Source organism: Primulina eburnea, chromosome 16 (genome assembly GCF_022965805.1).
Source record: "Primulina eburnea isolate SZY01 chromosome 16, ASM2296580v1, whole genome shotgun sequence".
In the NCBI taxonomy this organism is placed as follows: Eukaryota; Viridiplantae; Streptophyta; class Magnoliopsida; order Lamiales; family Gesneriaceae; genus Primulina; species Primulina eburnea.
The window spans coordinates 734780-759121 of NC_133116.1; the positions used below are offsets into that span (position 1 = coordinate 734780).

Genomic DNA, 24342 nt, shown 5'->3' on the forward strand with positions numbered 1-24342 from the left:
AGAAAATAATTCAAAGATGTTAATTGAAAGCTAAAAAGTTTAAGCATAAAATCCTCTCCTTTTGAATAATGAGACTCATCTATTTATTTGGAGTATATAGTAGACTCGTGGGCTTTTATATTTAATTGTGAGTTTGAGCTTTTATAATTAATAATTTAAACTTTAATAATAAATTGAACGATTAAATTGGAATGATTAAATTGAGTCATTATTCATCCCATCCCATTAAACTTTGGGCGTACAGCAACTTGAAAACTTTCCCTCTCATTTCTCGCTGCTAAAGGAGATATCTTCGAGGTAAACGATATCAGCCCATTAAAATTTTATTTTTTATGTTATATTTCGACTCGGTTTATTGGTTTGAACAAATATTTAATTTAATAACTAAACAATATTTTAAAATATAACATAAACTCGATCGCTTAAAATCAATAAAAAAATTAAAAATAAAAATAAGGACGGTTATTTATATTATATTATTAAATGTGAAATTCTCAAAGTAATTATTCTAGAGGATCTAAATATTTAATTTCATAATTACATTTTTTACCTTACTAAAAATCTATTCAAGTCACTTCATTTTTTATATAAAAAAAATATAAACAAAACTTCATTTTTAAATCGAACAACTTTCTCGTCAAAAAATAAATCATCGAACAACTTTTCTAAAGTGAAAATAATTTTGTGTTAAATGTTTAGTATTATTTTATTAAATTAAAAATAATAATAACACATGCAACACTTGTGCATATTTTACTAGTTATTAGTAATCACCTTAAAATAATAAAATAATATTTGTTAAAAAATAATAATAAAATAAAAATAAAAATAAAATAAGATATATGAATAATAAAATTAATAAAATAATAAATAACGATAGTAATGAGTCTAATGACAATGGACCGAGATTAGTATGTCGGCCGAAAACATGTTCCCGCCAAACGATGGCGCCAGATAAAACACCAACTACATAATCAATTTGTTACTGAAATCCGGCTCCTTCTCTCCCGATATGCGGCTGATTTTCTGAGGCTTCGAAGAAAGGTGAGACATGTTTGGATTTGCGTGTTTTTGCGTTCGAGTTTGTTTATGCTTTTTAAACTTTCGCGAATCGGAATTTGGCTGCTGATTTCGTTTCTTTTTTCTTTTTTCTTTTGTTTTTTCGCAGATATGGCGCAACGGAATCGAGAGATCTATCTACATACTAGGAGGAGGACGCTGGCGGTGCTTGAGTGCAAAGCTTAAATGACCTGGGTGCTTGTTTTGAAGTATTATTATATTATAGCTTATTTCTATTTCTGCAGAAAAATAGCTGCTTTGATGTTTGCCATTTCTGATAGTGTCTTGTAATGTCAGCAATTGAGCTTGAAGATTTTTTTTAAAAAAATTTGTTTGTTGGTTACTGAATTTGGTTGATTTGATTTTGACTGATGCCCTACATCTGAAATACGTCTATAATCTTTTTTTTTATTTTGATGCAACACTGTTCCTCCGGTGGTGTAAATAAAAAATATGTCTGTTGTTTTACTCGTTGAAAATATTTATGTCTAGGTTAGCTTCTTAGCTTGTGTTTGTGAATATGAATTTGAAATCGATGAATTTCGATTATAGTTTTGTTATGTACGATAAAACAACACATCAAATATTAAATTTGTAATATAGTTTACACATTATTAGTACAAATTAGAACGTATTTCAAATGATAGCATATTAGGTGAACTTGAAATACATCATAATTATAATATAATAACGTGTAACAGATGAATTTCAATTTATGGTTTTATTTTTTAAACAATAAAAATACATTTGAAATTCATCAATGCAAACGTAATCTGAGGCAATTGACGAAATGAATTGTGGTTGGAGAGTATCTGTGGTGTATGTTTAATTTGTAGTGTCTTTTCTTCTGATTAGTATCGTGAGCATCAGTTTTGAGTTTAAATTTCTGGTGAGTTTTCTTCAAGTGGTTTGTTACTTTGATAGGTTATGTTTCAAGTGTTGGCGTGCTTTTTTGTATGAAGGATTCTTTAGGAAGCTTTTCTTGTAGCACTTCCATTTGTTCAAAAGTACATGCCCAGATGGATAATGTCACCGTTGGAAGTATGTGTTTGCTTCAAATTTGTTTTGTTATGTTTTTTTTATTTGGAGCAAGTTTCGGTAGTTATTTTCATACACACAAGCTTAACTTTGATTTTTCCTCGTGATCAGATTTGTCACTCTTTTCTTGGAAATTGATTGCCTGTCCATCATATTTTTGCTGATTCTGTTATGTTCATGAGGTAGCAAAATAGTTTTGCTGCAACAATGGATTCAGGCTATGATAATTTTATCCGAACTATTAGGAGTGACAGGGAAATAAAAGTTTGCAATATGGATTCCAGTAGAGAGCCAGCTCTTGCATTCAAGAGTCCAACAGAAGCATGTGAGAATGAAGAGGCCAAAAGACTCAGACGACCATTTATAATTGATTCACTCGATACTGTTAAAGATTCAATGCTTGACTCGTACCAAATGAAAAGTAGAATGTCATGTTTGTCAAAGGCCGAAAGAAAATTACTTGAAATAAAACCTAGAACTGACAGCTTTACTCCATGTTCCGATAATGATATGAGTGATTTGGATGATGACACCACATTGGAACAGCTTAAACATAGATCCAAAGCGAAGAGAAAGAAATTTAGTTACATTGGTTTCCATTCAGTTAAAGCTGATGAAGACGAAAAGAAACTGCAAGATGAATCTGACCCTGATGAGCCCCTTATTAGATTGAAATTAAAGCTCCCAAAGAACTCAAATGCCAAAAGAAAATGCGTGAATGGAAGTTTTCCAATGGCTTCAACCATTGCCTTTGCTGTAAAATCTGAACAGAATCTAGTTTGTGAAGACTCCCTTCCAGTCGGACACGAGACAGCTCCAGTTATTCATGTAAAATCCGAGGCTCCAGAAGCCAAACAATTAGGATGCCAAAGCACATCTTTTGCAGACGATTTATCCATTGATCATAATAAAGTATCAAGTTATTGTGGTGTAGTGTCGAAGAAATTTTTGGAGGTGGTTCAGGATGAAAATAGAAAACCACTGTTGCCTGCGAATGAATGTCAAAGTTGTCTCACTAATGAGATTGCATATGATCATTTGGAGGATATTGAGCCTACATGTATGGCTGTTACATTGGACAATGTGGGTGTCAAGGGAGAGAATCTAGATTTGAGTTGTCCTGAATTTCTAGTTTTGCCTCCAACATTTGAGACACAAAACGAGGTCGGAAGAGCACTTTCTTGTAGAAGTGAACTTTCCGAGGATTGTAATTCAGATGCGCTTTATCAATCCATCATGGAAGAAATACCACACCCAAGAAACAGTTCTGACATTCAAGTTTCTGATGTGGCTGCTGATAATAACGTTGGCGACATGGGGCTTGATCGGGAAATCAATATTAACCTCTCAAAGGAGAAAGATGAGCTGGACTTTCCAGAAAAGCAAAATGATTATCTGAAAAGACAGGAATCATCTCCAGAAAACAAAGCTTATGGTGGTTCTCATGTGCATTCAACTCCAGGGCAACATCAGCATCCTGAAAGGCTCCTTTCAACACGGAAGGTTAAATATAGTTTTTGTATGAGATTTTCGGTTTCAATATACTCGGTGGAACCATTTTAAATTTCATGATTAAATGTTCAGACTATCTCTCCATCTACTCAAGAGGAACTGTGCTTGACGATGGAATCAATGGAGCTCTACAATGATGCTAAGAAATGCAGTAAGCGAAATGCACAATTGCTCTGATGATGTATACTCTGTAATGTTCTGGCATTATCGGGTTGAAGAACTCTGTTTTATTGAGTGGCTTTGGTTAAGATAGAGCCATTTCGGAAGACTTGCATGTGAAGCAAAATGTTGCACGACACAGTCATTTTTCCAGGATTTGAAATGATTCTATATACTCTGCAAACATAAATAATGATGTTTGGTGGCTTGTTTTCAGAATAAAGATGCACACAATGCATTTCATATCACAGTATATCTTTTCTCAAGCTCCCTTTTTTTCACTAAAGAAATTTTTAACTTTCATAACAATGGCATCTTTGGTTGTCTTAAGAATGTTGTTTGATGATTTACACATATTAACATTTGGAAATTTGTCACTTTCTACATTCTCTTTGTAACTTGAAGAATGCTTCATCTCTAGATATCCATCATTTTAATTTTGATGTTCACCCAGGCCTTGGGAAATTTAGCCGAAGAAAAGTTGTTACAAATCCCAGAAAAATCATACAGAAATCTAAGAAAACCCAGCGCAATGACGAGAGTTCTAGTCTTTCACGCAGTCTACCTAACCTTAGAATTGGATGTACATCCATCAGATATTGTTCTGAAAGCGCTGTTGTATTCTCACAGCAGCAGATGCATGACATTGAGTCACTTGCCTTGAAGCTAATGAGTGAGTTGAAGTCCATGAAGGACATTGTGGAACAAAAATTACTATTTGAAGCATATCGCAATGCTTCCTTGAAGAATGATACAGATGAGGTATGTATGCTGCATTTTTTGGTTCTTAAGGATGTGTCGCTCTTTGTTACTGCACTAAGCTTCAGTTTTTAGCAACTTCCATTTCTGTTGTTGATTCCAAATGCACATTTCAGTTATGCCCACTAGTTATCATGCTTGAGCTCTAGGAAATTTTTTGATGTAGAATAACATGTTATTTGTAATGACGTCTAACTTGAAATTAAGAACTCGAGTTTCTTAAAATCATACATATTTTTGGAAATTTTTTAGTGGATATATGGTATGTGTACGAAAGAGATGGAAGCTTCATAATTCTTGCCTTGTAGTTTAGTCTTCTGAATATGGTTTTGGTCTTCAATTGGATTCGCTTCGTGAGTGAAGATAGACTGTCGTTGATCTCGTCATCCAGCGTCCTCGAGTTGAACACGTCACTCCTTTCAGTACATCTCTCTTGTATATGTTTATTCATGTGACAATAACGACCATATACAACAAATGTGAAGCCTGAGAACACCTAGATCTACATGGAAGACCTTTGACGTATAAAAAAAATGGCAGAGAAGAGAACTAACTTTATCAAATACATGATACTAAATGAGTGATGGCTCACTCGAGAACACCATGCAGAACTGTAATTCAAATCCTTGTGCTTAAGATGCACCACTTAGACCTCTAAAATATTCTTATAATTAAAATTGCATCACATATGTCGTACCACTAACTTTTTGGACAGATTCATCAGAATTCGGGTCTCAAACTCTATGAATTAAAAGTAGGGTTGCCTAGGCTTCTGGCAATCAAATTCTATATTTTTACTTCCTTTGAGCTCAGTAAAAGTTACAAATTTCTCTCGAAAAAAGCTGTTTTTCCCTTCAACCTTGTTGAACCTTGATCTGTCTGAGTATACACAATGATGAGGTAACATCTGTCTCAATCTCACTTCCCTGCCATATTCTTCTTTTGAGCTAATGTGCTGGACAAAATTGATTGACACCAGCATCACTAAAAATTCGTATTAATGCATCCAGGGGGTTGGCTATGGGTTCGAGATAATAATTTAAATCCTTAAATCAATTCAATGAGTTCTTAATTTTCAATCATCCTCATCAAAGATGGTCGGGCAAATGTGATATGAAATTCTTTTAGTGAACTATCCTGAACAAGTGATGCATTTTAACTTTGGGATGATTTTGGATTCTGAAAATGCAAAAGTATCGCTTGCATGGAGCAGATACACACCCTTAGTTTTGGAATGATGGTGTTCTTCTCATTGGTTCGCAGGTTAAACTAGTCATTGAAAATGCTACAAAAACTGAGGAAGCAGCGACAAAGTGGCTAAATATGATGTCGAGGGACTGCATCCGCTTTTGTAAAATAATGGTTTGTACCCTCTACCATGATTTTTTTGTTCGTACCTTCAATTCAAGTTTTGAAATTCACATTATGAAGAGCAAACAGTTTTAGGCGATCTCAAGCATTTAGCCTAAAACGAAACCGCTGCCAATTCATATGGGTCAAATTGAAGTTTTTTTAGAAGGTTATTACAAGAAAGCAAATAGGAGCATTTGCATATGTAAAAAGGCTATTATTTTGCTTATAGTAATCAAAGATGCAGTATTTATACTCTTGCATTCAGATATCTTCTGACTTAACACATTTCCTCTTTCTCTTAGAAACTGGCTCCAAACAACATAGATACTTACAAATATGCTGCCCCCAGGGAGGGGAAGAAGATTAGGTTTGCCGATGAAGCTGGCGGTGAACTATGCCATGTCAAATTTTTTGACGGTACAGCGGTGTCTCCTGTTTCTGATTGTATTGAACTGTAAGGCCATTCATTTTAAAATAATATTGTATCAATTTGTATGAATGCTTAATCATGCATGCATCTGATGTACTTGAGATTTAGAACTGAGAAATTATCTCTTGTGAATTTGTAACGAATGTTGAACAGTGCTGCCTCTGCTGACCATTATTCTAGGATATTTATTAGTTTTTTCAAAAACTTCGCAAATCTTAAGTTTTTGTGTATACATTCATTTATTATAAATCATGGTTGAAAGGTGAAGTTTTGGGTGATCCATTCCCCTCTAATCCATCTTTCCTAAAGAGTTTATGTTGTGTTGGTTATCCCTTTCCCCTGACCTATTGTCTTTTTCGTGGTTCTGAATGAATGAAATTTCATGCAAAAAATAAATTGTAATAACAATTTTTTTTTCTTTTTTCAATATTTTACGAGCTCATAGATTCTTCTTGTTTGCACAATTTTCTGGGATTTGAGCGTGTCAGGTGCAAGAGCACCAAAATGAGTAAAAATAATAAAAATTTAACTTCTAAAAAATCAAACGATTATGAATTCTTAATTTGATTATTAGTTATGATTTTCTAAGCTAATGTACATAAAAAAATAAAAGATTGAAAGAAGAACGCGGTGGAAATAAAATGGAAATTCCTAGACATGATTTATGTACGTACAAAACCATAAATAATCCTAGAAAACATAAAAATTTAACAAAGTTGATTAAAATAAATGTTAGAAACAGGAAAAAAAACCTAGAGAATAAGAAAGCTTGAAATATGAAAAACTTGAAATTAAACGATGAAACTTGAATGCTAAAATATGTGGATTTGTTGTTGGAGCATTGTTTGAATGATGTGTTGTTGAGATCTTTTCTCTTCTGCCGATTCTCTCATTTTGTTCACGCCTGAGACATTTCTCCAACTCCCAGCTACTCAACTCCCCACTTCCCCATCACTTTTGAAAGTGTAGGCTTTAGTGACATGCCTTAACCAGTTAGCTGTATTAATTGGGTCGGATTGCTTGTCATTGTTGGCCAAATATGGGCTTATCTAATTGAGCTTATTGTCAAAAATTAATGGGCTTACCATATTGAGCACAAAATTTATTTTTTTAGAATTACTCAACGGCTGCTCAGGCCCAACAATTAAATTCAAAAATTTATTCCCCCGCTTTCTTCTTATTCGCCACTTATTTTCCTCCCCAAAATTGGCATTTGATTTGTTACAAGTTTTTAGATCCCCGGTTTTCTAATATGAAAGGCCTAATCTCACGTTTCCCCCGAATTTTGAATTGTTTCATTTCTTCACAAAGTCACTCACCTTACGGCATCTCCAACTTTCCTCCATAATGGAAGTCCTCCTTTATGGATTCAACATTGATCTTCTATTTATAGAGTATCACACTGTTCATATGGAGGATTCAAAAGAGTGAGAAATAATTACAAAATAGATATTTTAAAAATTGCAATATAGTTCTTTTGAAATATTTTTTAGGAAAATATCACTGTTCATCCATCGACTGTTGGCTTGAAGAAAAAATATCGACCCACACACACAAGCTTGATCGACTCACACACCTACACTTGGGTCGACCAAAACAGAAACCAACCAAAGCACCATGCTTTGGTCAAAGCATCTTGCTTTGGTCGATTAAGATAAAGTTTGGGTCGACCAAAGTGGGTCGATCTTGTTAATCAAACGTTGTTTTAATTTTTAAATGAATTAATTATAATTTAATATTTATAATAGTTATCAAATGGAACTAATGACAATTTAATGACCAACCAAAATATGTAGTTGTGTCATGTTTATCAAGTTTAGTTAAATAATATATTATAAAATTAATTTATTATATGTGTGTATGTGTATTCGGAATTGAAATAAATTAAAAAAAAGTATTCGATAATATTTAGATGATATGAGTTGAAAATAAAATAAATTAAAGAAATAGAGAAATATATTAAAGAAATAAAATATTTGGTAATATTTGAAGATACGGGTTGAAAATGAAAATGAAATAAATTAAAAAAATAGAGTATTTGGTAATATTCAGATTAAATGAGTCGGAGACGGAGAGGGCAACGAAAAATAGAAGACATGATGGAAGTTGGTTTTGACCCTTCATTTCCTTACCGACCGTCGTCAGTTCACCGCCCGTCAATGTCACTGTCACGCCACATTCGCAGCCCTACTATGTTGTTTCTGGACATCCCACGACCTGCCACTCACTCCTCATCTCGCCCAGGTGGTGGGCTTGTCCCTGTTGTGCCCGACCAATATGCCTGCACCAGCCAAGAGCCTCGTTTTTTCTCTCGTTCAGCCTAGCAACCCGTTGACTTCTTTCTTGCGTTGCCATTGAGTGCGAGTCACCCACGCCCTGCACCTGTGTAGCATGTTCGGTGAGATGACTCCCCAGGTAACCATCGCCTCTTTTTGACTGGAAAATTTGTTTAACACTCATTAGTTGCGAATTCAATGCTCTCTTTGAGAAATGTTGGTTCATCGGTATTAAGGCCGCATACACTCTCGTGTGTGGATGACTCTTTGAGCCTTGGCGAGACAACTCTCCTGAGTACCGTTGGCTCCTCTTAGGTTGATAAGATGATTTAACAGTAAAATCATTGTGTGTAGTCATAGTTCTTTTTGAGAAGTGTTGTTTTCGGCCCAACGGTTGTAGATTTTTCCACTACTCTAGTTTGACTCCCTGAAACAAATATGTTTTTATTCACATTTTTCTTTTTTAGACCATTAGCGTAATCACATGTTCCTTCAATCTCAAATATTTTTCCTTTAAGAACAGAACATTTCCTACTGCTTGGCCCTTCAACTAGTTGTTTTCCTTTCATTTTTTTATCCAATATGGCTCGTAAGTCTGTGGCATTTATATTCACAGAAACCACGAAAAGAAACAGATCTTTACCAACGTCCATGGATTCTTTCTTTTTGGGAATTCGAGAATTCTCTTATTCGTTTTTTCCTACAAAAAATATTTGAACAGCCCAACAAAATTTAAAAGCACAATTAAATGAGTTGTGATCTTACAATAGTGTTCGTTTTTCAGCTCCTCATTGGATGATTGTGCCCCCGAGCATTGGCACCATTATTTAGACATTTGAAGTCATATGTGGCCCCATCTTCAAACTTTCCAGGTTGATATAGAGGATTTGTCACCACATTCACATAGTTCTTGGTTGCTTTGCATTTTCATTATCCTTACTCTCTTGACCAATAACTTCATTCTTTCTATCTGGTGACTTTCTTCATGGTGATGGAGTATCGTCTATAGACGGTGAAGATCACCTGTCTTGGAACTCCTAGACTCTTGGTTGTAATCTTTAGGTTGGTTACTTTCACGACTCACTTTTTTATTACTTGTTTTTGGTGACCCTTGATGGATGTATTTCTTTCTCCAATAACTCATTCTCTTATGTGAGGTGGTGTACCTTTCATCACAATCAAGGGGTATTGAGATCTGCCTTAGAACTCCTCGAACTTTGTTCCACCTCTTTTGGATGATTACTTCCCTGACTTGACCTCACAGATCTGATCGTTTGACTCACTATTGCTTTCACACAACCTAGGATACCATCGGCTAGAAGCTTTGATATTTTCTCTACGTCTCGTGTTATCTTCTCATGCATTCATTTGAGGCTCATGAATTTCCTTGAACACAATCGTTCAACCATGTCTTGAACAGAAACATTTTGTGCAATCTCTTCAAACAAATTCTTTTTTATAGCATATTTCCGGTTCCACCAGACGTGTCAATTTTGTTTGCACAATTTTCTGAAATGCAGGCGTGCCATGTGCAAGAGCACCGAAATGAGTAAAAAATGAAAATTTAACTTCTAAAATACCAAACGATTATGAATTCCTACTTTGATCGTTAATTATGGTCTCCTAAACTAATATGCATAAAAAATAAATAATTGAAAGAAAAATGCTGTGGAAATAAAATGGAAATTCTTAAACATTATTTATGTACATATAAAACCGTTGAGATCTTTTCTCTTCTGCCGATTCTATCATTTTGTTCACGTTGAGACAGTTTCTCCAACTCCTAGCTGCTTTACTTCCCACTTTAGGGGCGTAAATGAGCCAAGTCGAGCTAAAAAGTATCGTACTCGAGCTCGGCTCTTTTAAGGTATATAACGGCTCGAGCTCGATTCGAGCTTTTATCATGATGCTCAAGCTCGGCTCGTTTTAAAAATATTAAGCTTGCGAATAGCTCGAGTTCGGCTCGTTAATCATATTCAACGAGTCTAGCTCGAGCTCGGTTCGTTAAGCAGACTTGTTTTCGAGCTTGTTAAACAAGATCACAGGCCCGTTTTCGAACTCATCGATCATTCTTAGCCTAAAGGTCAACTAAGTTATGAGAATTTAAGGGGTAGACTTATCATTTTATAGTCTTTCAATCACTTCCCTCACACTTAAATTTCGATGTAGGACAATACAAGTTATTATTGTACACTCTAGTTCCATGATCTGCCAAACACTTCCTTCCAAATCTCTGTAAATGCCCCTATAATAACTTCATGATGCAGTCTTGAATTGAGAGAAAGGAAGCTCATCAGTAGCTCTTCCAATTCTTTGGGTCGAAAAATCTGTTTATCCAGAATCATTTCCAGCATTGATGTCTTGAAATCCTCGAAGGGATTAACTGACCTCTTCACCACTACAAAACTCTGATATACTTTTCCAGATGTCATCTCTAGAACCATCCTCGATGAAATCGTATTCTTTTCCTTCGACTCACCTATGGGCACTGTCATTTCATCATCTTTCCATTCTTTTGTACCAAAGCGATTAAATTTTCGTGCTCTTACACTTTTCTGCATCATTTGCTTTTTTCTTCGATTGAGGGGTTCCTCCTCAATAATAGTTTGTAACAGATAATTATAATTATGTGATGAGTGGGAGCTCGGAGGAGAAGAAAATAGGTTGTCTGTCTCGTTGCTATCGACTGCTGTAGTAGTTGTATTGATGCTAGCTATTGATTTCTTTTTCTTGGTTTTTTCTTCTCTCTTTTCAATCCTGGAAGTTGCATATGGACAAGCACGCTCTTCAGAGTCACTTGAAATAGGGGAGTTGTACATTTTCTCCTTACCTTCTCTTCTTGTCTTGGAAAAATCCTGTGATGAATATTCATCGTCGATCATTCCATGCAATGTGCATGGTTTTGATTGACATTGATACTCGAACGGCGCTATCTTTGACGCTCCGATATTGCTTCTGGACTTGGACTGATACGGTGTAGATGGTGGAGGAATAGGATAACCAGGGTAAGGAATGTCAAATGACTTAGAATTGACAGGGGAGAGCACGTATGTAACAGCAGGTACAGGGTTTTTAACCGATGAAGTAGGATTCTTCGGTCGACAGATTTGTAAGGAACTAAGAAAAGAGAGCCGAAGTTTAATACCTTTGGCCATTTCTGATGCCAAGATAGAATAACTAGAGTATCATTTGATACTTAGAACATATATGCTATGTGACACTAGATCATGTTCACATATATAGACTATCAACAGCACACACAACACGATTAAACCCGTACAGAAAAATTGAATAAGAATATAGAGCCGGCAGATGTTTATTGATATATTTACTTGGCTGTTTGCAACTCATCAAATCTTAGTGATGAATGAGGTTTGAAGCTAAAAGGTACAGCGAAATTCTGATATGTCATTTAGTTTGACAAGGTCCTATCCTAGTTATGTTAAATTATATAGTTTTGGAATATGCTTTGGATTTTCAGCCATTTTAAATATATATTCAGCCGTTTTAATTACTCTGAATTGAAAAAGTCTTCAGAAACTCACAACCAGACAGAAATAACCCGTCATAACCACAGGTTCTTTATCACGATGATGCTGATTACTGTGTCAGTATTGGGTTTTTATTTTTGTCAAATTTCATTCGTGTGTCTTATCAATTAAGAAGACAAACACTATAATTTGCCGATGTCTATCACAGGACTAGTAATTTTGGTTTATGTAGACTGTTGACTTGGTCTTCTCGATTTTATCTTCAAACTAGTAATTATATCTTGATTCCTATAATATCTCAATAAAACATCTTGCCCATATCCATAAATAATTCTACCAATCTGCCACTTTGTGAGAACAGAACAATATTAATCATAAAACAGTTTGTGGCCTTGAACAAAAGACACGTTACGTAGTGGAAAATTGGTCTTTGGTCCTTTGGAATCATTCATCTACTTGTTCTGTGGTAACTTCGTAATTCGTTTAGAATCATGTTTTTTCTCAGGCTATCTTCAATTCATTTTCATGGTCCAGACATTAAGAAACTTTAGACTTGAAGGAAAATGAACAAATATGGATAAGCATTTCTTATAATTTATAGTGAATTGCAATAATATTTATATAATTTCTTTACCTTTTTAATACGAACTGTCTTCATCGTTATTGTTATAATATATAATTCAGGCTAAAAGTCCTACAAAATAAAAACAGAACGTACAAAAATGTCACATATCAAACCGCGTAAACAACCATCTTTCTACACTGATCCAATTTTTTGTACAAAAATCAATATTGATTTTATATATTAACATGTGAAATGAGCTAAATCAAAAAGTTAAGAACTTATTAAAATGAGCAGGTAGATATATTTTACAAAAGTAGGTTTAATGTGAAACAATGTCATAGATTTATAATCGTGAAACAAGTCGATCCGCTCTATACCGTGAGAAGCAATATTTTAGCATAAAAAATAATATTTTTCATGAGTTAAGTCAGATTATAGATTCATCTCGCATAATTGACTCGTGAGACCGTTTCGCAAAGTTTTTGTAATTTTAAAATTAGCAAATCCTCCCAAAACGATATTAAAATATAATTATTTCATATTTATTTAATTAAATACATATATAAAATCTTTTTTTAAAATATAAAAAGTCTTTATGACTAAAGACCCCACACCGTCGGTGGTTGGTTTTCCGTCTTCAAATGGCCATGAAAAAATATTAAATAATTATAATAAGAAATAAAAATGTATCAAGGGAACCCAAAATATATATCTCCAAATTAATCAATACATGTACTGTTTGGGAATCCAACCACCCAATTTAATTCAATAACTCGCTTTAAAAACTTCACCTTTTTCTGCTTGAGCAAGAAAGCTGAACTGGGATTTTTTTTGGAAGTGTGGCTGATTTTTACCATTAGCCCACCCAATAAAAATGAAAGATGAAGAAGCCCAGACTCCTCAATTAACTCCAAGCGGCAGTAGTAGTAGTAGCAGTAGCACAAGTTCAGCTACAAGTTTTAGTTTCAAGAAAGATGGATCAGGTTTTGAGGGACTGTTTGGGAGAGGCAAATACAAGCTATGGGCTTTGGCTGTAATTATTTTGCTTGCACTTTGGTCCATGTTTACTGGCTCCGTCACTCTGAAATGGTCTGCTGTTGATCTTAAGAGTTCCTCGCATGAATTGGACCCCTCCATCCATGGTGATCTTGATGTTTTGGTACATAGTTTTATTGTTTTTCTTTTATTATTATTCTTGTTTGTTATTGTTTTTGTTTAAGGTTTGATTTTTATTCTATCGGCTTCGTCAATCTAGTATCATTTACATTATGCAAGTGTATATATTAAGTTTTGATAGATCTAATGATTTGCGCATATGTAAGTTAGAGATTTCAGCTTTTGTTCGAAACTTATATTGTAGACAGCTCGAAATCTCGAGGCCAAAAATTTGAGTTGTTTGTTAAGGAACGGAGAAGAATCCAGGCCTTGAAGTTGAGACTAGTGGTTGTTTTTGGGTGGAAGCGAACATTATAGACTATAGTTATAAATTTTAGATTTTATGGTATGGACTTTTATGGACAACAAATTCCTCAATAGCTCAATGATTTTGCCATTTATATATGTATTTGCGACATTTTCTTGATTACTTTGCATAATCTTTTGTGATTAGTAGAATGTGTGGTTTCATGTGTTGGGAAAATTTGTAGGATGTGGATGAAAGGGAGAAGATGGTGAGGCAAATGTGGAACGTGTACAAGCATAGTAAGATTGTTAGGCTGCCAAGATTCTGGCGAGACGCGTTCGGGGCAGCGTACCAGGACTTGACCAGTGAGTTACCCCGTGTGCAGGACACAGCACTCTTGGAGATTGCCAAGATGTCATTCGGGTCGAGGATGTCATACGAGCCACCTCCACTTCAATCCAGCTCTAGGTACCTGACATCCTGTTCTTTCACATATTAATATTTGGAGGATGTGCTTGAATTTAGAATAAAAATGTAAGCACTAGCCCAGTTATTGACCCACCCGTAGCATCGTTCTAAGAAGTTATACCTTCCGCTGTGTCGATTCTTGGTGAGGGTATCAATGTTCATTCGAGATAACCAAACGTAAAAAGACTTGTCTATCGAACAAAGAAAACTTATGTCAAGCCAATTATTTGATCGCTGTTGAATTCTGACTTGGTATGCGTTGGATTTCACATTTTCATTGTTCTATTTCTCCGTAGCGCAAGCCAAAATATATCGGAAAAAATGTTAGGCCGACCGCAAAAGCTGTAAAAAAAGTAAAGTAGAAACCCGAATTAGGACACTCGTCAGCAGCTTGCGAGTTTTTGAGCATGGTTTCCTTCCATTGTTTTATTGTTACTCTTTGAGCATTTTTTTTTGGAATTTTAGAACTTTGAAAGATGAATACTTACAAGACGTTCGGATTCATTCCTATGATAAACAGGGTATCCAAGAACGAAGAGGCTTCAAAAATGCAGGTGGGGAAGACAAGAAGCTAAGCAACAGTTCTCGTACATCGAAGTCTCGGTTTTAGTAGTTAGATTTCATGCAGCTGATAAAATTTCTGCCATACGTATTTTGCATCTTAATTGCGAAGCAATGAGATGAATTTCATGTTATGTTCCCACTCATCGTAACTCGAATACCAATTAAAATTGGTCGAATACCCAATAACAAGTTTTCAATTCCTTATGAAATGAAGTTCAGCATAAGTCGATGAACTTAAATAATTTTACTTTCTTCATACAATTATATGGGACAAAATATTTAGTTCTTAAATCATTCGCAACATTATTCAAAATAAAATGCATTATATACATACAAAATTATTTGAAATAATTCATTCAGAGAAATTTAGAAACGTAAAATTATTTGAAGTGGTGATGTTGATGAATCTTTAATCAGACAATTCAATGAATTGCTTCTAAATACGACTGAGCAATAATGGCGGGAAATCTAGGCGCCATTTCCATCAATATTTGAGAACGTGACTCCATTTAATCCCCACCCCGTCACCGCAAACCCCTAAAATCCACTTTCATTTGTGATTCCCGCGGAACCCATTTCGGCAAAATCTGTGTTCTATGGCTCAATTTTTGGAAAACCAAAACGATTGCATTGAAATTGAGCAACCCTCGATGAAAATTCCGAAGCTCCAGCAAAACGGATTATCCGGCAGTAAACCCCATGGAATCACTTCGTTTTTGAAGGTGAAAAAGCTCTCTGAGAAAGCCGTTTTGCCTTCAAGAGGATCGTCTCTCTCTGCTGGCTACGATCTATCCAGGCATATTTATTAACACCCACCCATATGGGAGTTCAGAGTTCTTGTTTAATCTATAATTAGGTTCACCAATGTGGAACTGAATCAGTTTGGTTTTGCTTGGTTTGGTAGACATCAGTTTGATTCGCAATTGAAAATCTTCTTTTGGTTAACTATTTTTTTTTCTTGTTTCTGGTTCTATATCTATAGTGCGGCAGACGCTAAAGTTCCCGCCAGAGGCAAAGCTATGATTCCCACAGATCTGAGCATCGCGATTCCTGAAGGAACTTACGCTCGTATTGGTAATCTTCTAATACTTTGACCATTTCTTTGTTTCGTTGAATCTCCCAAATTCTGGTTAATGGGCTCTGCTCTGTTCATGATATAGTTTATTTTCTTGATTTTTGTAGCACCGCGATCGGGATTAACGTGGAAGAGTTCAATAGATGTTGGGGCAGGTGTCATCGATGCGGATTACAGGGGGCCAGTTGGGGTGATATTGTTCAATCATTCAGATGTGGATTTTGAAGTGAAGATTGGAGACAGGATTGCACAGCTGATTATTGAGAAGATCATGACGCCTGAGGTTTTTGAGGTTGATGATCTTGATTCAACTCTCAGGGGATCCGGAGGGTTCGGATCGACTGGCATTTAATTTTGCGGACAACTAGGTTTCTTAGATCTTTCTTGTCCTACAACGTTGGTTTAGTTAGGTTTTTCTGTAACATTTTGAAGAACTTACTGCGGATGTTAATACAGTCTTGTGTTCCTTCTCTTAACATCTTGTTATGGAAGAATACCCCCAACACATGGTGTGGGTCTCCCTCGAATCTCGATAATTCAAGGGTTTTGGCTGGGTGCATGTGATACGTATTAACGAATTGGTCATCAGAGTAGAATATTTAACGTTTGGCAGAAGTAAAGGTGTCTAACTAACAAGCAATAAAATCAGCATGGTTTCCTTTTTAGTCCTCTGGTTTATCTACCATACACCGCTTTGCTAATTCTTTTTTCTGTTAACTTTCACAATCTTTACAATCAAACGCCGTGACAAGAATTGCCAATTCATTATATATACACAGCTAGTATCTGATCAACTGCAATCGATTCATTTCTGGTCACCTATTTTCTATGCATTGAGTTTAGATTTACAATTAAATGAGCAAATTAGCATGATTCGTGCAGAAAAACTTCATTTGTCGGATTAAACTATAAGCTTATTGAATCAACCATAGATAACACAAAGATTAATTTGCCGAAAAATTTGAGAGGCATGAATTTCGAATGAATTCGGGGCAGATTGGCTGAAATTCATGGGTGCCAAAAAAGTTTCCGTTACCGGGAATCGAACGCGGGTCTCCTAGGTGAAAGCCAGGTAACCTAACCGACCATAATTTTAATATCGTTAGGTTTTTTAACCGCCACGATTTTAATATATGATAATTGGTTTTTTTTGCTTTAAAAAAAGAATTAAAATGGGGATCCAAATTTTTGTTTCTTTCGATAATTTTTTGTAATTTTGAAAAAAACTTTCCGAATGCAACACGTTTCTCCCGAATGGCATTTCAATTATTCAAAAATCGACATCAAATCTTTCTTCAAATCGGGATCCAATCACGACCGTCGATTATTCCGCCAAAGATAACCACGCCCATTTTTCCAATCAAAACCGCGCAGTCCATGCGTATCCAACCGTTGAAAACTCCGCCAAACAAATCATCTACAGCCGTTGGATCATTCGACCACCTCCATAAATAACCTTGTTATCTCTTAATTCATATCCCAGGCGCGTCTGATCTCTTTCCTCTCGCCGCCATAGAGGCGTGTGTGACTCCCCTTTTCTCTCTCAGATCTACGTTTTGCTGTTTCTCCTTTTCCAATTTTTCTCGCAGATCCCGTGAGATCGGGCAACGATCTACGTTTTGATTATGGCCTTGCTTGTCATGGGCTCCGCTGTTGCTTTTCGGTGATTTAATCCCATGGCCGATCGGAGCTCCGTCTTAGTTGGACCAGGTGATCTATTCCGGTGCAGATCACTCTCTGATGCTTCGGACCACAGGTTCTGAAGCAGGGAAATCTAAATAGGTCCTCCTGCCAATCTCTCATCGGTTCAATACTTGATGTGGATAGTCGATGATCGTGTAGATCTACTATAGAATCAGGCTGATGGATCAAGGTAATTTATAGATCTGCTTGACGTAGATTTGATATATTGACCTAATTTTGTCTTTTAAAATTATGTTCGAATTTCTTCATTCGTATGCAAGGGTGTTCGATCGGTGGCTTGCAGAGAATCATGTTTCAGTCGCTCGTGGCGAATTTCAATTGATAAACTTCGTTTGTTTTTGAGATTTTATGTCGTAATTTATCTTAATTTATAGATTCCTTGCCTGTTTGCTTATTATTTTATTTTGTTTTTTAAAATTTTAGCCCCCTAAAGCGGTGTTTGCTCATCGATCGGGCGCCTATTTCGAATGCCATGGAAATCATTACCTTCGTCGACTATAGATTCGAACATGGAATGAAGCCTTGAGCCAAAGATATGACCTTGCTGAAGGGAATATAAGATCTCGACGGTTTGAATAACGTATCATCAACTAATGTGTCACTTTTATTATTATTTCGGTAACTGTGTGAACCTAGTAGCGGTGAGGATATATATTTATGTAAAAAAAGAGCGCGGAAGACGACTTGTGGTGGTTGTCTACTGACCTTTGCCATGATGGGTGCGCTCGCATGGCAGGTCGCCAAATTCAATAAATAAGTTCTTTTTTGGTTTCGAGGGGAGATGGTACGGGATTTTACCCGGCACTTCCCTCGTGTGTGCGGTGTCTTCTTTTCATTTTCTTCCTCTGTCATTTGGTTTAGTTATGCCCACAATGGCCGCACTTCCATCAATGAGTTTGGTCTTGAATGGTTCATCTATAAAACCAACGGTATATACAATATTACGAACATCCCATTCAAGACCGAATTGAATTAATCTGAGAAAGCATGTCAAAGCCAGGACTATCACCCGAGGCACGTTAATGGTAAAGGTACAAATTAGCTCTCTCTTTTGTTGAAGATAATTGAATTTGGTTATTATTTAAACATCTGCTAACTAATTTCGTGAAGATATGTATACATGTGCTCGGTTGTCAAAATTAATTAACTGAATTTTCAGGCCAGATTCATATCGATCAACAGTGCAATATCAAGCCTATTAGTGGAGGTCAATAATTTAATGTGCCATTTCTCGTCTTTAAAATAAAGGCTTGTGTACATTCGTCAAAAAATTAATCAAGAGAAACAATTTCATGCACCATTTATGGACGGATGATACTTGACTAAACCCGAAGATCAAGCGTTAAACAGATGATCGACTAATGTGGTATTTAATTATCTCCTTCTGAATCTGTCTGATGTATATAATTTCTGAAGTGCTGTGGTTTTTCCTTGGCGACATTGTGCATATTGAATGATTATATTAGCGACATAAACATCATGTCCATCGCATTCAGGTATAATGTTCCTGTTGTTTGATTTATCATTGGTAGGTATCTGTTAGAAAATTTTATATAGAAAATCAAAGCTTCGAGCGTGTTAATCCTACCCTTCGAATGATGCTTCCTTCCTGCGGTGAGTGCAACTGATCTAGGCCTGGAGCTACTCTTTTGGTGGATAAAGCAACATACTAGCAACGGTGGTGAGGGGCCTGACTGGATTTTTTCTATGTTGAGGTGAATTGTTAATGAGTTCTAGTGATGTTATTCCTGTGGTTATAATTCATTACTTAGCTGCAATATCCTTTAATTTTGTGTGGCTGTGGTGTTTGGGTTACTTGACAGTTTGCATTAAATTCTTAATGAGTTTATAAAGAAATATAGAAGTAGAGGCGTTAACACGTCCATCTATTTGGCGTGATGAAATTTGGTCAAGCCAATTGAATTGGCGTGAATGTAATTTTTTTTAAAAGAGAAGGTGGTATGCTGATTTGCATTTTTATAAGACTTAAAGCCGTATGCCTTGGTCATTGAGACTCGTTAGGTTGTGCCTAAAGCTGCAAACATGCTTGGTCGTTAAGGCGTCCAAGATTTGTTAAAAGATGCAAACTTAGTAGCTCAATGGCTGTAGAACTTAAGTCTAAGTAATTATTCGGGCGCGCAATTTTTTTTTTCATCTATAAACCGAGCAGTTGTGTATAGAATATTTTCGTATTTTCCTCTTAGTTAGTAAATTTTTGAATTTTATTTCAACAATTCATTGTAATTTTTAGTTAATTTGAACTTTTTCGGGTGTTTTCAGGTAAGTTTTTGTTCTTTTTAATATAAGATATGTATACGAATATAATTACTTATGTTAAATATTAATTTTTAAAATGAAATTGTTATTTATGTTAGAATATTTATTATGTCAAGAATTATTTTTTTCCCGATTTTAATAATTATATATTTTTTAAGTTATATTTTCTGTCTAGATATTGCAAAATTATATGTTATTATAAATTGTCATTATTAAAAAAATAATAAGAAAGTAAATGCTAATAAGATAATTCCTCATTAAAGTCCTTAAAAAATGATAATTTATAATAATATATAAAATATATGTATACGAATATAATTACTTATGTTAAATATTAAATTTTTAAAATGAGATTGTTATTTATTTTAGAATATTTATTATGTCCTAAATTATTTTTTTCCCCGATTTTAATAATTACATATTTATTAAGTTTTATTTTCTGTCTAGATATTGCAAAATTATATGTTATTATAAATTATAATTATAAAAAAATAATAAGAAAGTAAATGCTAATAAGATAATTCCTCATAAAAGTCCTTAAAAAATGATAATTTATAATAATATTTAATTTTACAATATCTACACGAAAAATAATAAGATAGTAAATGCTAATAAGTTAAATCCTCATAAAAGTCCTTAAAATTGATGTATCATTTACTACTAAATGCCTTAAAATTATCATCAGCCGTTGCATGAGGAAACAATATATATAGACACATTGTATTACGGGAGTTTCACTTGACTTAAGCTTATACGTTTTATGAATACTGTAGTTTTAGCTCAAATTCTACCAGTAGTTTTAGCTCAAATTCTAGCTGATTTTATAATTATATTGTAACTTTAGATAAATTGTGTTCACTCCTTGTTATTGGTCCGTGGCTTTTGGAAAGCGTGCAATTGAGAGGATTGCGGTTCGAATCCGCCTCGAGCTCTGGATAAAGTTGGCTGAGTGAGGTGTTTGTATTCAAGTAAATGATTGTTGAATTTAGAGCTTTCTTACGCCGAAAAAATTGACACTTCCTACTAGCCTTCCACTTCGTTGCAGAAATCCGCTTTCTTGGTTCGCCCGTATTATTCATTTAAAACATTAAGCTTATACGTTTTATGAATACTGTAGTTTCATATTTTTCACATATAATAATTTTTTTTCCTCTTATGTCATGAAGGAACGGACCTTAGAGGTGGAGGGTGGATCCAAGGGGCAGGGGTCGATTTCAACTTCCTCTCCAATTCAATTGGGAAGAAGTGATTTCCGCGAAATTTATTTAAAACAAGACTATTATGTCTGTAAACGATTATCTTTCTCGTCAATTTCTATTTTTGCACATCACGTATTTCAAGTTCCATTTCTATCCTCAGCCACAGTTTGTATAACCCAATTATACAAATCACCTTTTTATATAAATGTTGATTGTATGTGCAGACAACTATATGTTACATTATTTAGATATATGACAATTGTAGTACACAATGTTCAAAAATAGTTGTTATATTTGTATGAAACACGTGTCATAAATCTAAACAGTGTATCAAGAAATGTTAGATGGTTTGTAGCAGAATTAAAATTTATGCTCGATGAATGAGAAAATTTTCTTCTGTTACAAATCATATAGCATATTCTGTTACACGATTTAGACCTATGATACAGATATTATGCATATATTTTATTTTATTAAAATTGAGAATATGATAGTAATTATCTAAGAAGAATAATAATTTTTTCTTTCTATTTTACTCTTATATGATACTAATATTACACCTTTGATTTTAAAAAAAAAAAAAAATAAAATTCAGCACACATTTTATTTTTTCTATTTTATTTCAACAATTCAAATATTAATTTAATCTATCTATAATTGTCAAATTTAATTTTATTCTATTGATAACATATTAAAAAAATTGTGCACGCATCGTGTGTGCAAAGTAACTAATATTTCAAAAAGGTTATTACCATATCTGAATGAGACATGTTACACAATTTAGATTTGTGATACGTGCATTATACATTTTTCTATTAAGTTATTAACATACACAAACTATAGGAACCCTCTTTTAAGGGTTCGGATGGTGGTTTGGTAGGTCCGAACCAACAAACCGAAGCTGACTCCAAAACCAAGGCAAATGCTGAGGCCTAACCCAACTCCCCATCGAACCCCAGCGTTGAACCGAGAGAGCTCCCAATCTTCGGCCTCTTTATTTTCCATCGGACTCCAGTACAAATCGTAAAAATCTTCTTCACTTTCTTGTTTGTCGTTTCTGTAATCTGGAATCTGAAAATGCAAAACCTCTCTTTAGATGTTCACTATTTATACGGGGATTTCGAAAACATCACTAATAGATCTTGCAAACGTATGCAAAAGCAACGTAATGACTATCGAACTAAAGTCTAGATTACCTGTAAATCAAACCTTCGTGCAACGTCTTCATGGGATTCAGAAGCATCATACTCCGGAATGGTATTCAACACACCAATTTTTCCATGTCTTTTGCGGTTAAGTTGCAAGGTTTTGGTAAATATAATGGGAGATCCTGAAAAACAACCAGCCACACAAACTTCGAGTGCAGGTATTGTGTATCCGGAATCTTTAAATCGTCTCCCCTGCAAGAATGCGTCACCGGAACGAATTACCGATTCACAGTTCATGCTCCAATTATCGTAGCCATTTGAACTCGAAAAATGTAAGACCCCCGTGATCAAAAGGTTATCTTTGTCGAGTACTTCGAATTTTACGCTCTCAGTTGATGTAATATTATCTGTGCTCACAAATGTGATCTCCTTTGATTTCTTATCTACCCGATCCCGTCGAAGAACACGAGAGATTCCCTCCCATTCGGAACAACCTGCTCCATTTACCTTAAGAATTGTGTCTCGAGTTAGAGGGATGAGGTTGAGTATGAGACATTCTGGGGTCGTACCATCAACAATAAACTTGCTGATTCTCACGTAAAACACTCTAATGTGCAAAGGTAGCCTCGGAGTGTGTCGGGCTATATCACTCATTTTAACATTGCTATCCGTTTCGTAGTAACAATTTCCCATATTTCGGTATCTTATTTTGCATCAGAGTCCAAGAAAAATGAAAAGTAGAAACGCAGAAGGCACGGCACACCGAAACTTCAGAAAAATGAAAGAAAGAAACAAAGAAGCCCCAATGGATCAAAAGCGTTTCAAATGGACGAGGACAAAATCTGGAATATTAAGAGTCGACCGCAAACTTGCATAAAAATTTTGCATCCGCGACCTTCTCTCAGGAAAAAAAAAGTTTTTTGGGCCAACGAAAATTAAAATCACACCTGTTTTGTAGAACAGAAGGAAGAAACGGAATCCAAGAAACTCGTGATTTTTTTTTTTTGCCGAATTTTTTTAGGTTCAAATTCAGGTCACTCTTTTCTTTGGATTATATCAATTAGCAAAATGAACAACTGGTGCGTATTTTTTCAGCTGTAATGAAGAGTTGGCCTAAAGTGAGAGGAAAATCAAATCGTATGAATAGCACGTCAATTATCTCGAAACCCTTTTCTTGCATATAACGAGGTTGATTGGTGTCTTACTCTGAATGAAAGTTGATTACAGAATTTAAGAAAAACGGCTAACTTGGAATTCTAAGCCCATCCTCAAAATCGTCTGTTGTTTTAGTTCTTGGGATGCGGACAGGAACTTGAAAGTCCCAAATCCAACGACGGGAGACCATAGTTTTGTTTGTGGCCTGTTGGTGGTCGGAGCCCACGGTTTTTGTGTCAACTATGGGCTACACTTTATGAGTCATAAAAATATCTGAAGAGTATCATTCGTATCTTCTGAGAAAGAAGGCAGCCGAACCCCTTTTTGGTTTGACTAAGAAACATTTGATCTTTATTTAATAAATATGCTAATTTATGGTTACATATTTTGATTTGAAATTCGTGTCGGCAATTGGAGATACGGATGAAATTAAAGAAATGGATTTGAAATTATAATAAAATTAGAGATGAAAATGAATGTTATCCTTTTAGTCGGTGTTGGGGGATATTCCATTTTCTAGGCATTTGGCTGACATTTCACATTCAACATGAAAAATATTCAAGAAAGTGTTTAGCTCGGCTTGTATGTTTGAAAGTTTACAAGTTTTTTAAAATACAAAAACGATCGTTTTAATTTTGTGAAATATATAATCATTAAAAATATTATTTTTATATTTAAACTATTATTTCTCACTAGAAAAATATCATT

The 24342-nt window shown here is 34.9% G+C and overlaps 4 protein-coding genes and 1 long non-coding RNA gene across 13 annotated transcripts; 3 read left to right on the plus strand and 2 right to left on the minus strand.

The window, feature by feature from the left end:
• Positions 1–886: 886 nt before the first annotated feature.
• On the plus strand, positions 887–6551 carry LOC140817088 (uncharacterized). 4 transcript variants are annotated; one of them, XM_073176667.1, is made up of 7 exons: positions 887–1044; positions 1169–1268; positions 2209–3600; positions 3682–3760; positions 4223–4530; positions 5791–5889; positions 6183–6551. In XM_073176667.1, exons 3-7 carry the CDS (start codon positions 2305–2307, stop codon positions 6336–6338), a joined length of 1938 nt encoding a protein of 645 aa, XP_073032768.1. In that variant the 5' UTR covers positions 887–1044; positions 1169–1268; positions 2209–2304; the 3' UTR covers positions 6339–6551. The 4 variants fall into 4 exon arrangements, with proteins under 4 accessions (XP_073032768.1, XP_073032771.1, XP_073032769.1 ...); XM_073176670.1 differs by having other exon boundaries at positions 2343–3600; XM_073176668.1 differs by having other exon boundaries at positions 1169–1254.
• A 4208-nt stretch (positions 6552–10759) lies between these two features.
• On the minus strand, positions 10760–12048 carry LOC140817446 (uncharacterized). The gene has a single exon (XM_073177129.1). The coding sequence runs from the start codon at positions 11739–11741 to the stop codon at positions 10782–10784; it is 960 nt and encodes a 319-aa protein (XP_073033230.1). The 5' UTR covers positions 11742–12048; the 3' UTR covers positions 10760–10781.
• A 1307-nt stretch (positions 12049–13355) lies between these two features.
• Positions 13356–16698, plus strand: LOC140817010 (deoxyuridine 5'-triphosphate nucleotidohydrolase-like). Of its 2 annotated transcripts, XM_073176562.1 has the most exons (5): positions 13356–13801; positions 14289–14512; positions 15033–15872; positions 16059–16150; positions 16259–16698. In XM_073176562.1, exons 3-5 carry the CDS (start codon positions 15673–15675, stop codon positions 16501–16503), a joined length of 537 nt encoding a protein of 178 aa, XP_073032663.1. In that variant the 5' UTR covers positions 13356–13801; positions 14289–14512; positions 15033–15672; the 3' UTR covers positions 16504–16698. The 2 variants fall into 2 exon arrangements, with proteins under 2 accessions (XP_073032663.1, XP_073032662.1); XM_073176561.1 differs by lacking the exons at positions 16059–16150; positions 16259–16698 and having other exon boundaries at positions 13370–13801; positions 15033–15300.
• A 914-nt stretch (positions 16699–17612) lies between these two features.
• On the plus strand, positions 17613–21511 carry LOC140815875 (uncharacterized). Of its 4 annotated transcripts, XR_012114466.1 has the most exons (4): positions 17613–18024; positions 18279–19570; positions 20977–21192; positions 21299–21511. It is a non-coding gene; the product is annotated as an uncharacterized lncRNA (long non-coding RNA). The 4 variants fall into 4 exon arrangements; XR_012114464.1 differs by lacking the exon at positions 20977–21192 and having other exon boundaries at positions 21299–21509; XR_012114465.1 differs by lacking the exon at positions 21299–21511 and having other exon boundaries at positions 20977–21270.
• A 565-nt stretch (positions 21512–22076) lies between these two features.
• On the minus strand, positions 22077–23935 carry LOC140816815 (uncharacterized protein At1g01500-like). 2 transcript variants are annotated; one of them, XM_073176282.1, is made up of 3 exons: positions 23728–23935; positions 22528–22731; positions 22077–22402 (listed from the first exon to the last, which is right to left on the minus strand). In XM_073176282.1, exons 1-3 carry the CDS (start codon positions 23743–23745, stop codon positions 22169–22171), a joined length of 456 nt encoding a protein of 151 aa, XP_073032383.1. In that variant the 5' UTR covers positions 23746–23935; the 3' UTR covers positions 22077–22168. The 2 variants fall into 2 exon arrangements, with proteins under 2 accessions (XP_073032383.1, XP_073032382.1); XM_073176281.1 differs by lacking the exon at positions 23728–23935 and having other exon boundaries at positions 22528–23700.
• Positions 23936–24342: the final 407 nt, after the last annotated feature.

Excerpts from the sequence above, each read along its gene's own strand:
- LOC140817088 (XM_073176667.1), top strand. The coding sequence starts at position 2,305 with ATGGATTCAGGCTATGATAATTTTATCCGAACTATTAGGAGTGACAGG. Across the intron at positions 3,601-3,681 it reads GGCTCCTTTCAACACGGAAG|ACTATCTCTCCATCTACTCA; the intron begins GTTAAATATAGT and ends TTAAATGTTCAG. Across the intron at positions 5,890-6,182 it reads TCCGCTTTTGTAAAATAATG|AAACTGGCTCCAAACAACAT; the intron begins GTTTGTACCCTC and ends TCTTTCTCTTAG.
- LOC140817446 (XM_073177129.1), bottom strand. The coding sequence starts at position 11,741 with ATGGCCAAAGGTATTAAACTTCGGCTCTCTTTTCTTAGTTCCTTACAA.
- LOC140817010 (XM_073176561.1), top strand. The coding sequence starts at position 13,517 with ATGAAAGATGAAGAAGCCCAGACTCCTCAATTAACTCCAAGCGGCAGT. Across the intron at positions 13,802-14,288 it reads ATGGTGATCTTGATGTTTTG|GATGTGGATGAAAGGGAGAA; the intron begins GTACATAGTTTT and ends GAAAATTTGTAG. Across the intron at positions 14,513-15,032 it reads CCACTTCAATCCAGCTCTAG|GGTATCCAAGAACGAAGAGG; the intron begins GTACCTGACATC and ends TATGATAAACAG.
- LOC140816815 (XM_073176281.1), bottom strand. The coding sequence starts at position 23,172 with ATGGGAAATTGTTACTACGAAACGGATAGCAATGTTAAAATGAGTGAT. Across the intron at positions 22,403-22,527 it reads CACGAAGGTTTGATTTACAG|ATTCCAGATTACAGAAACGA; the intron begins GTAATCTAGACT and ends TTGCATTTTCAG.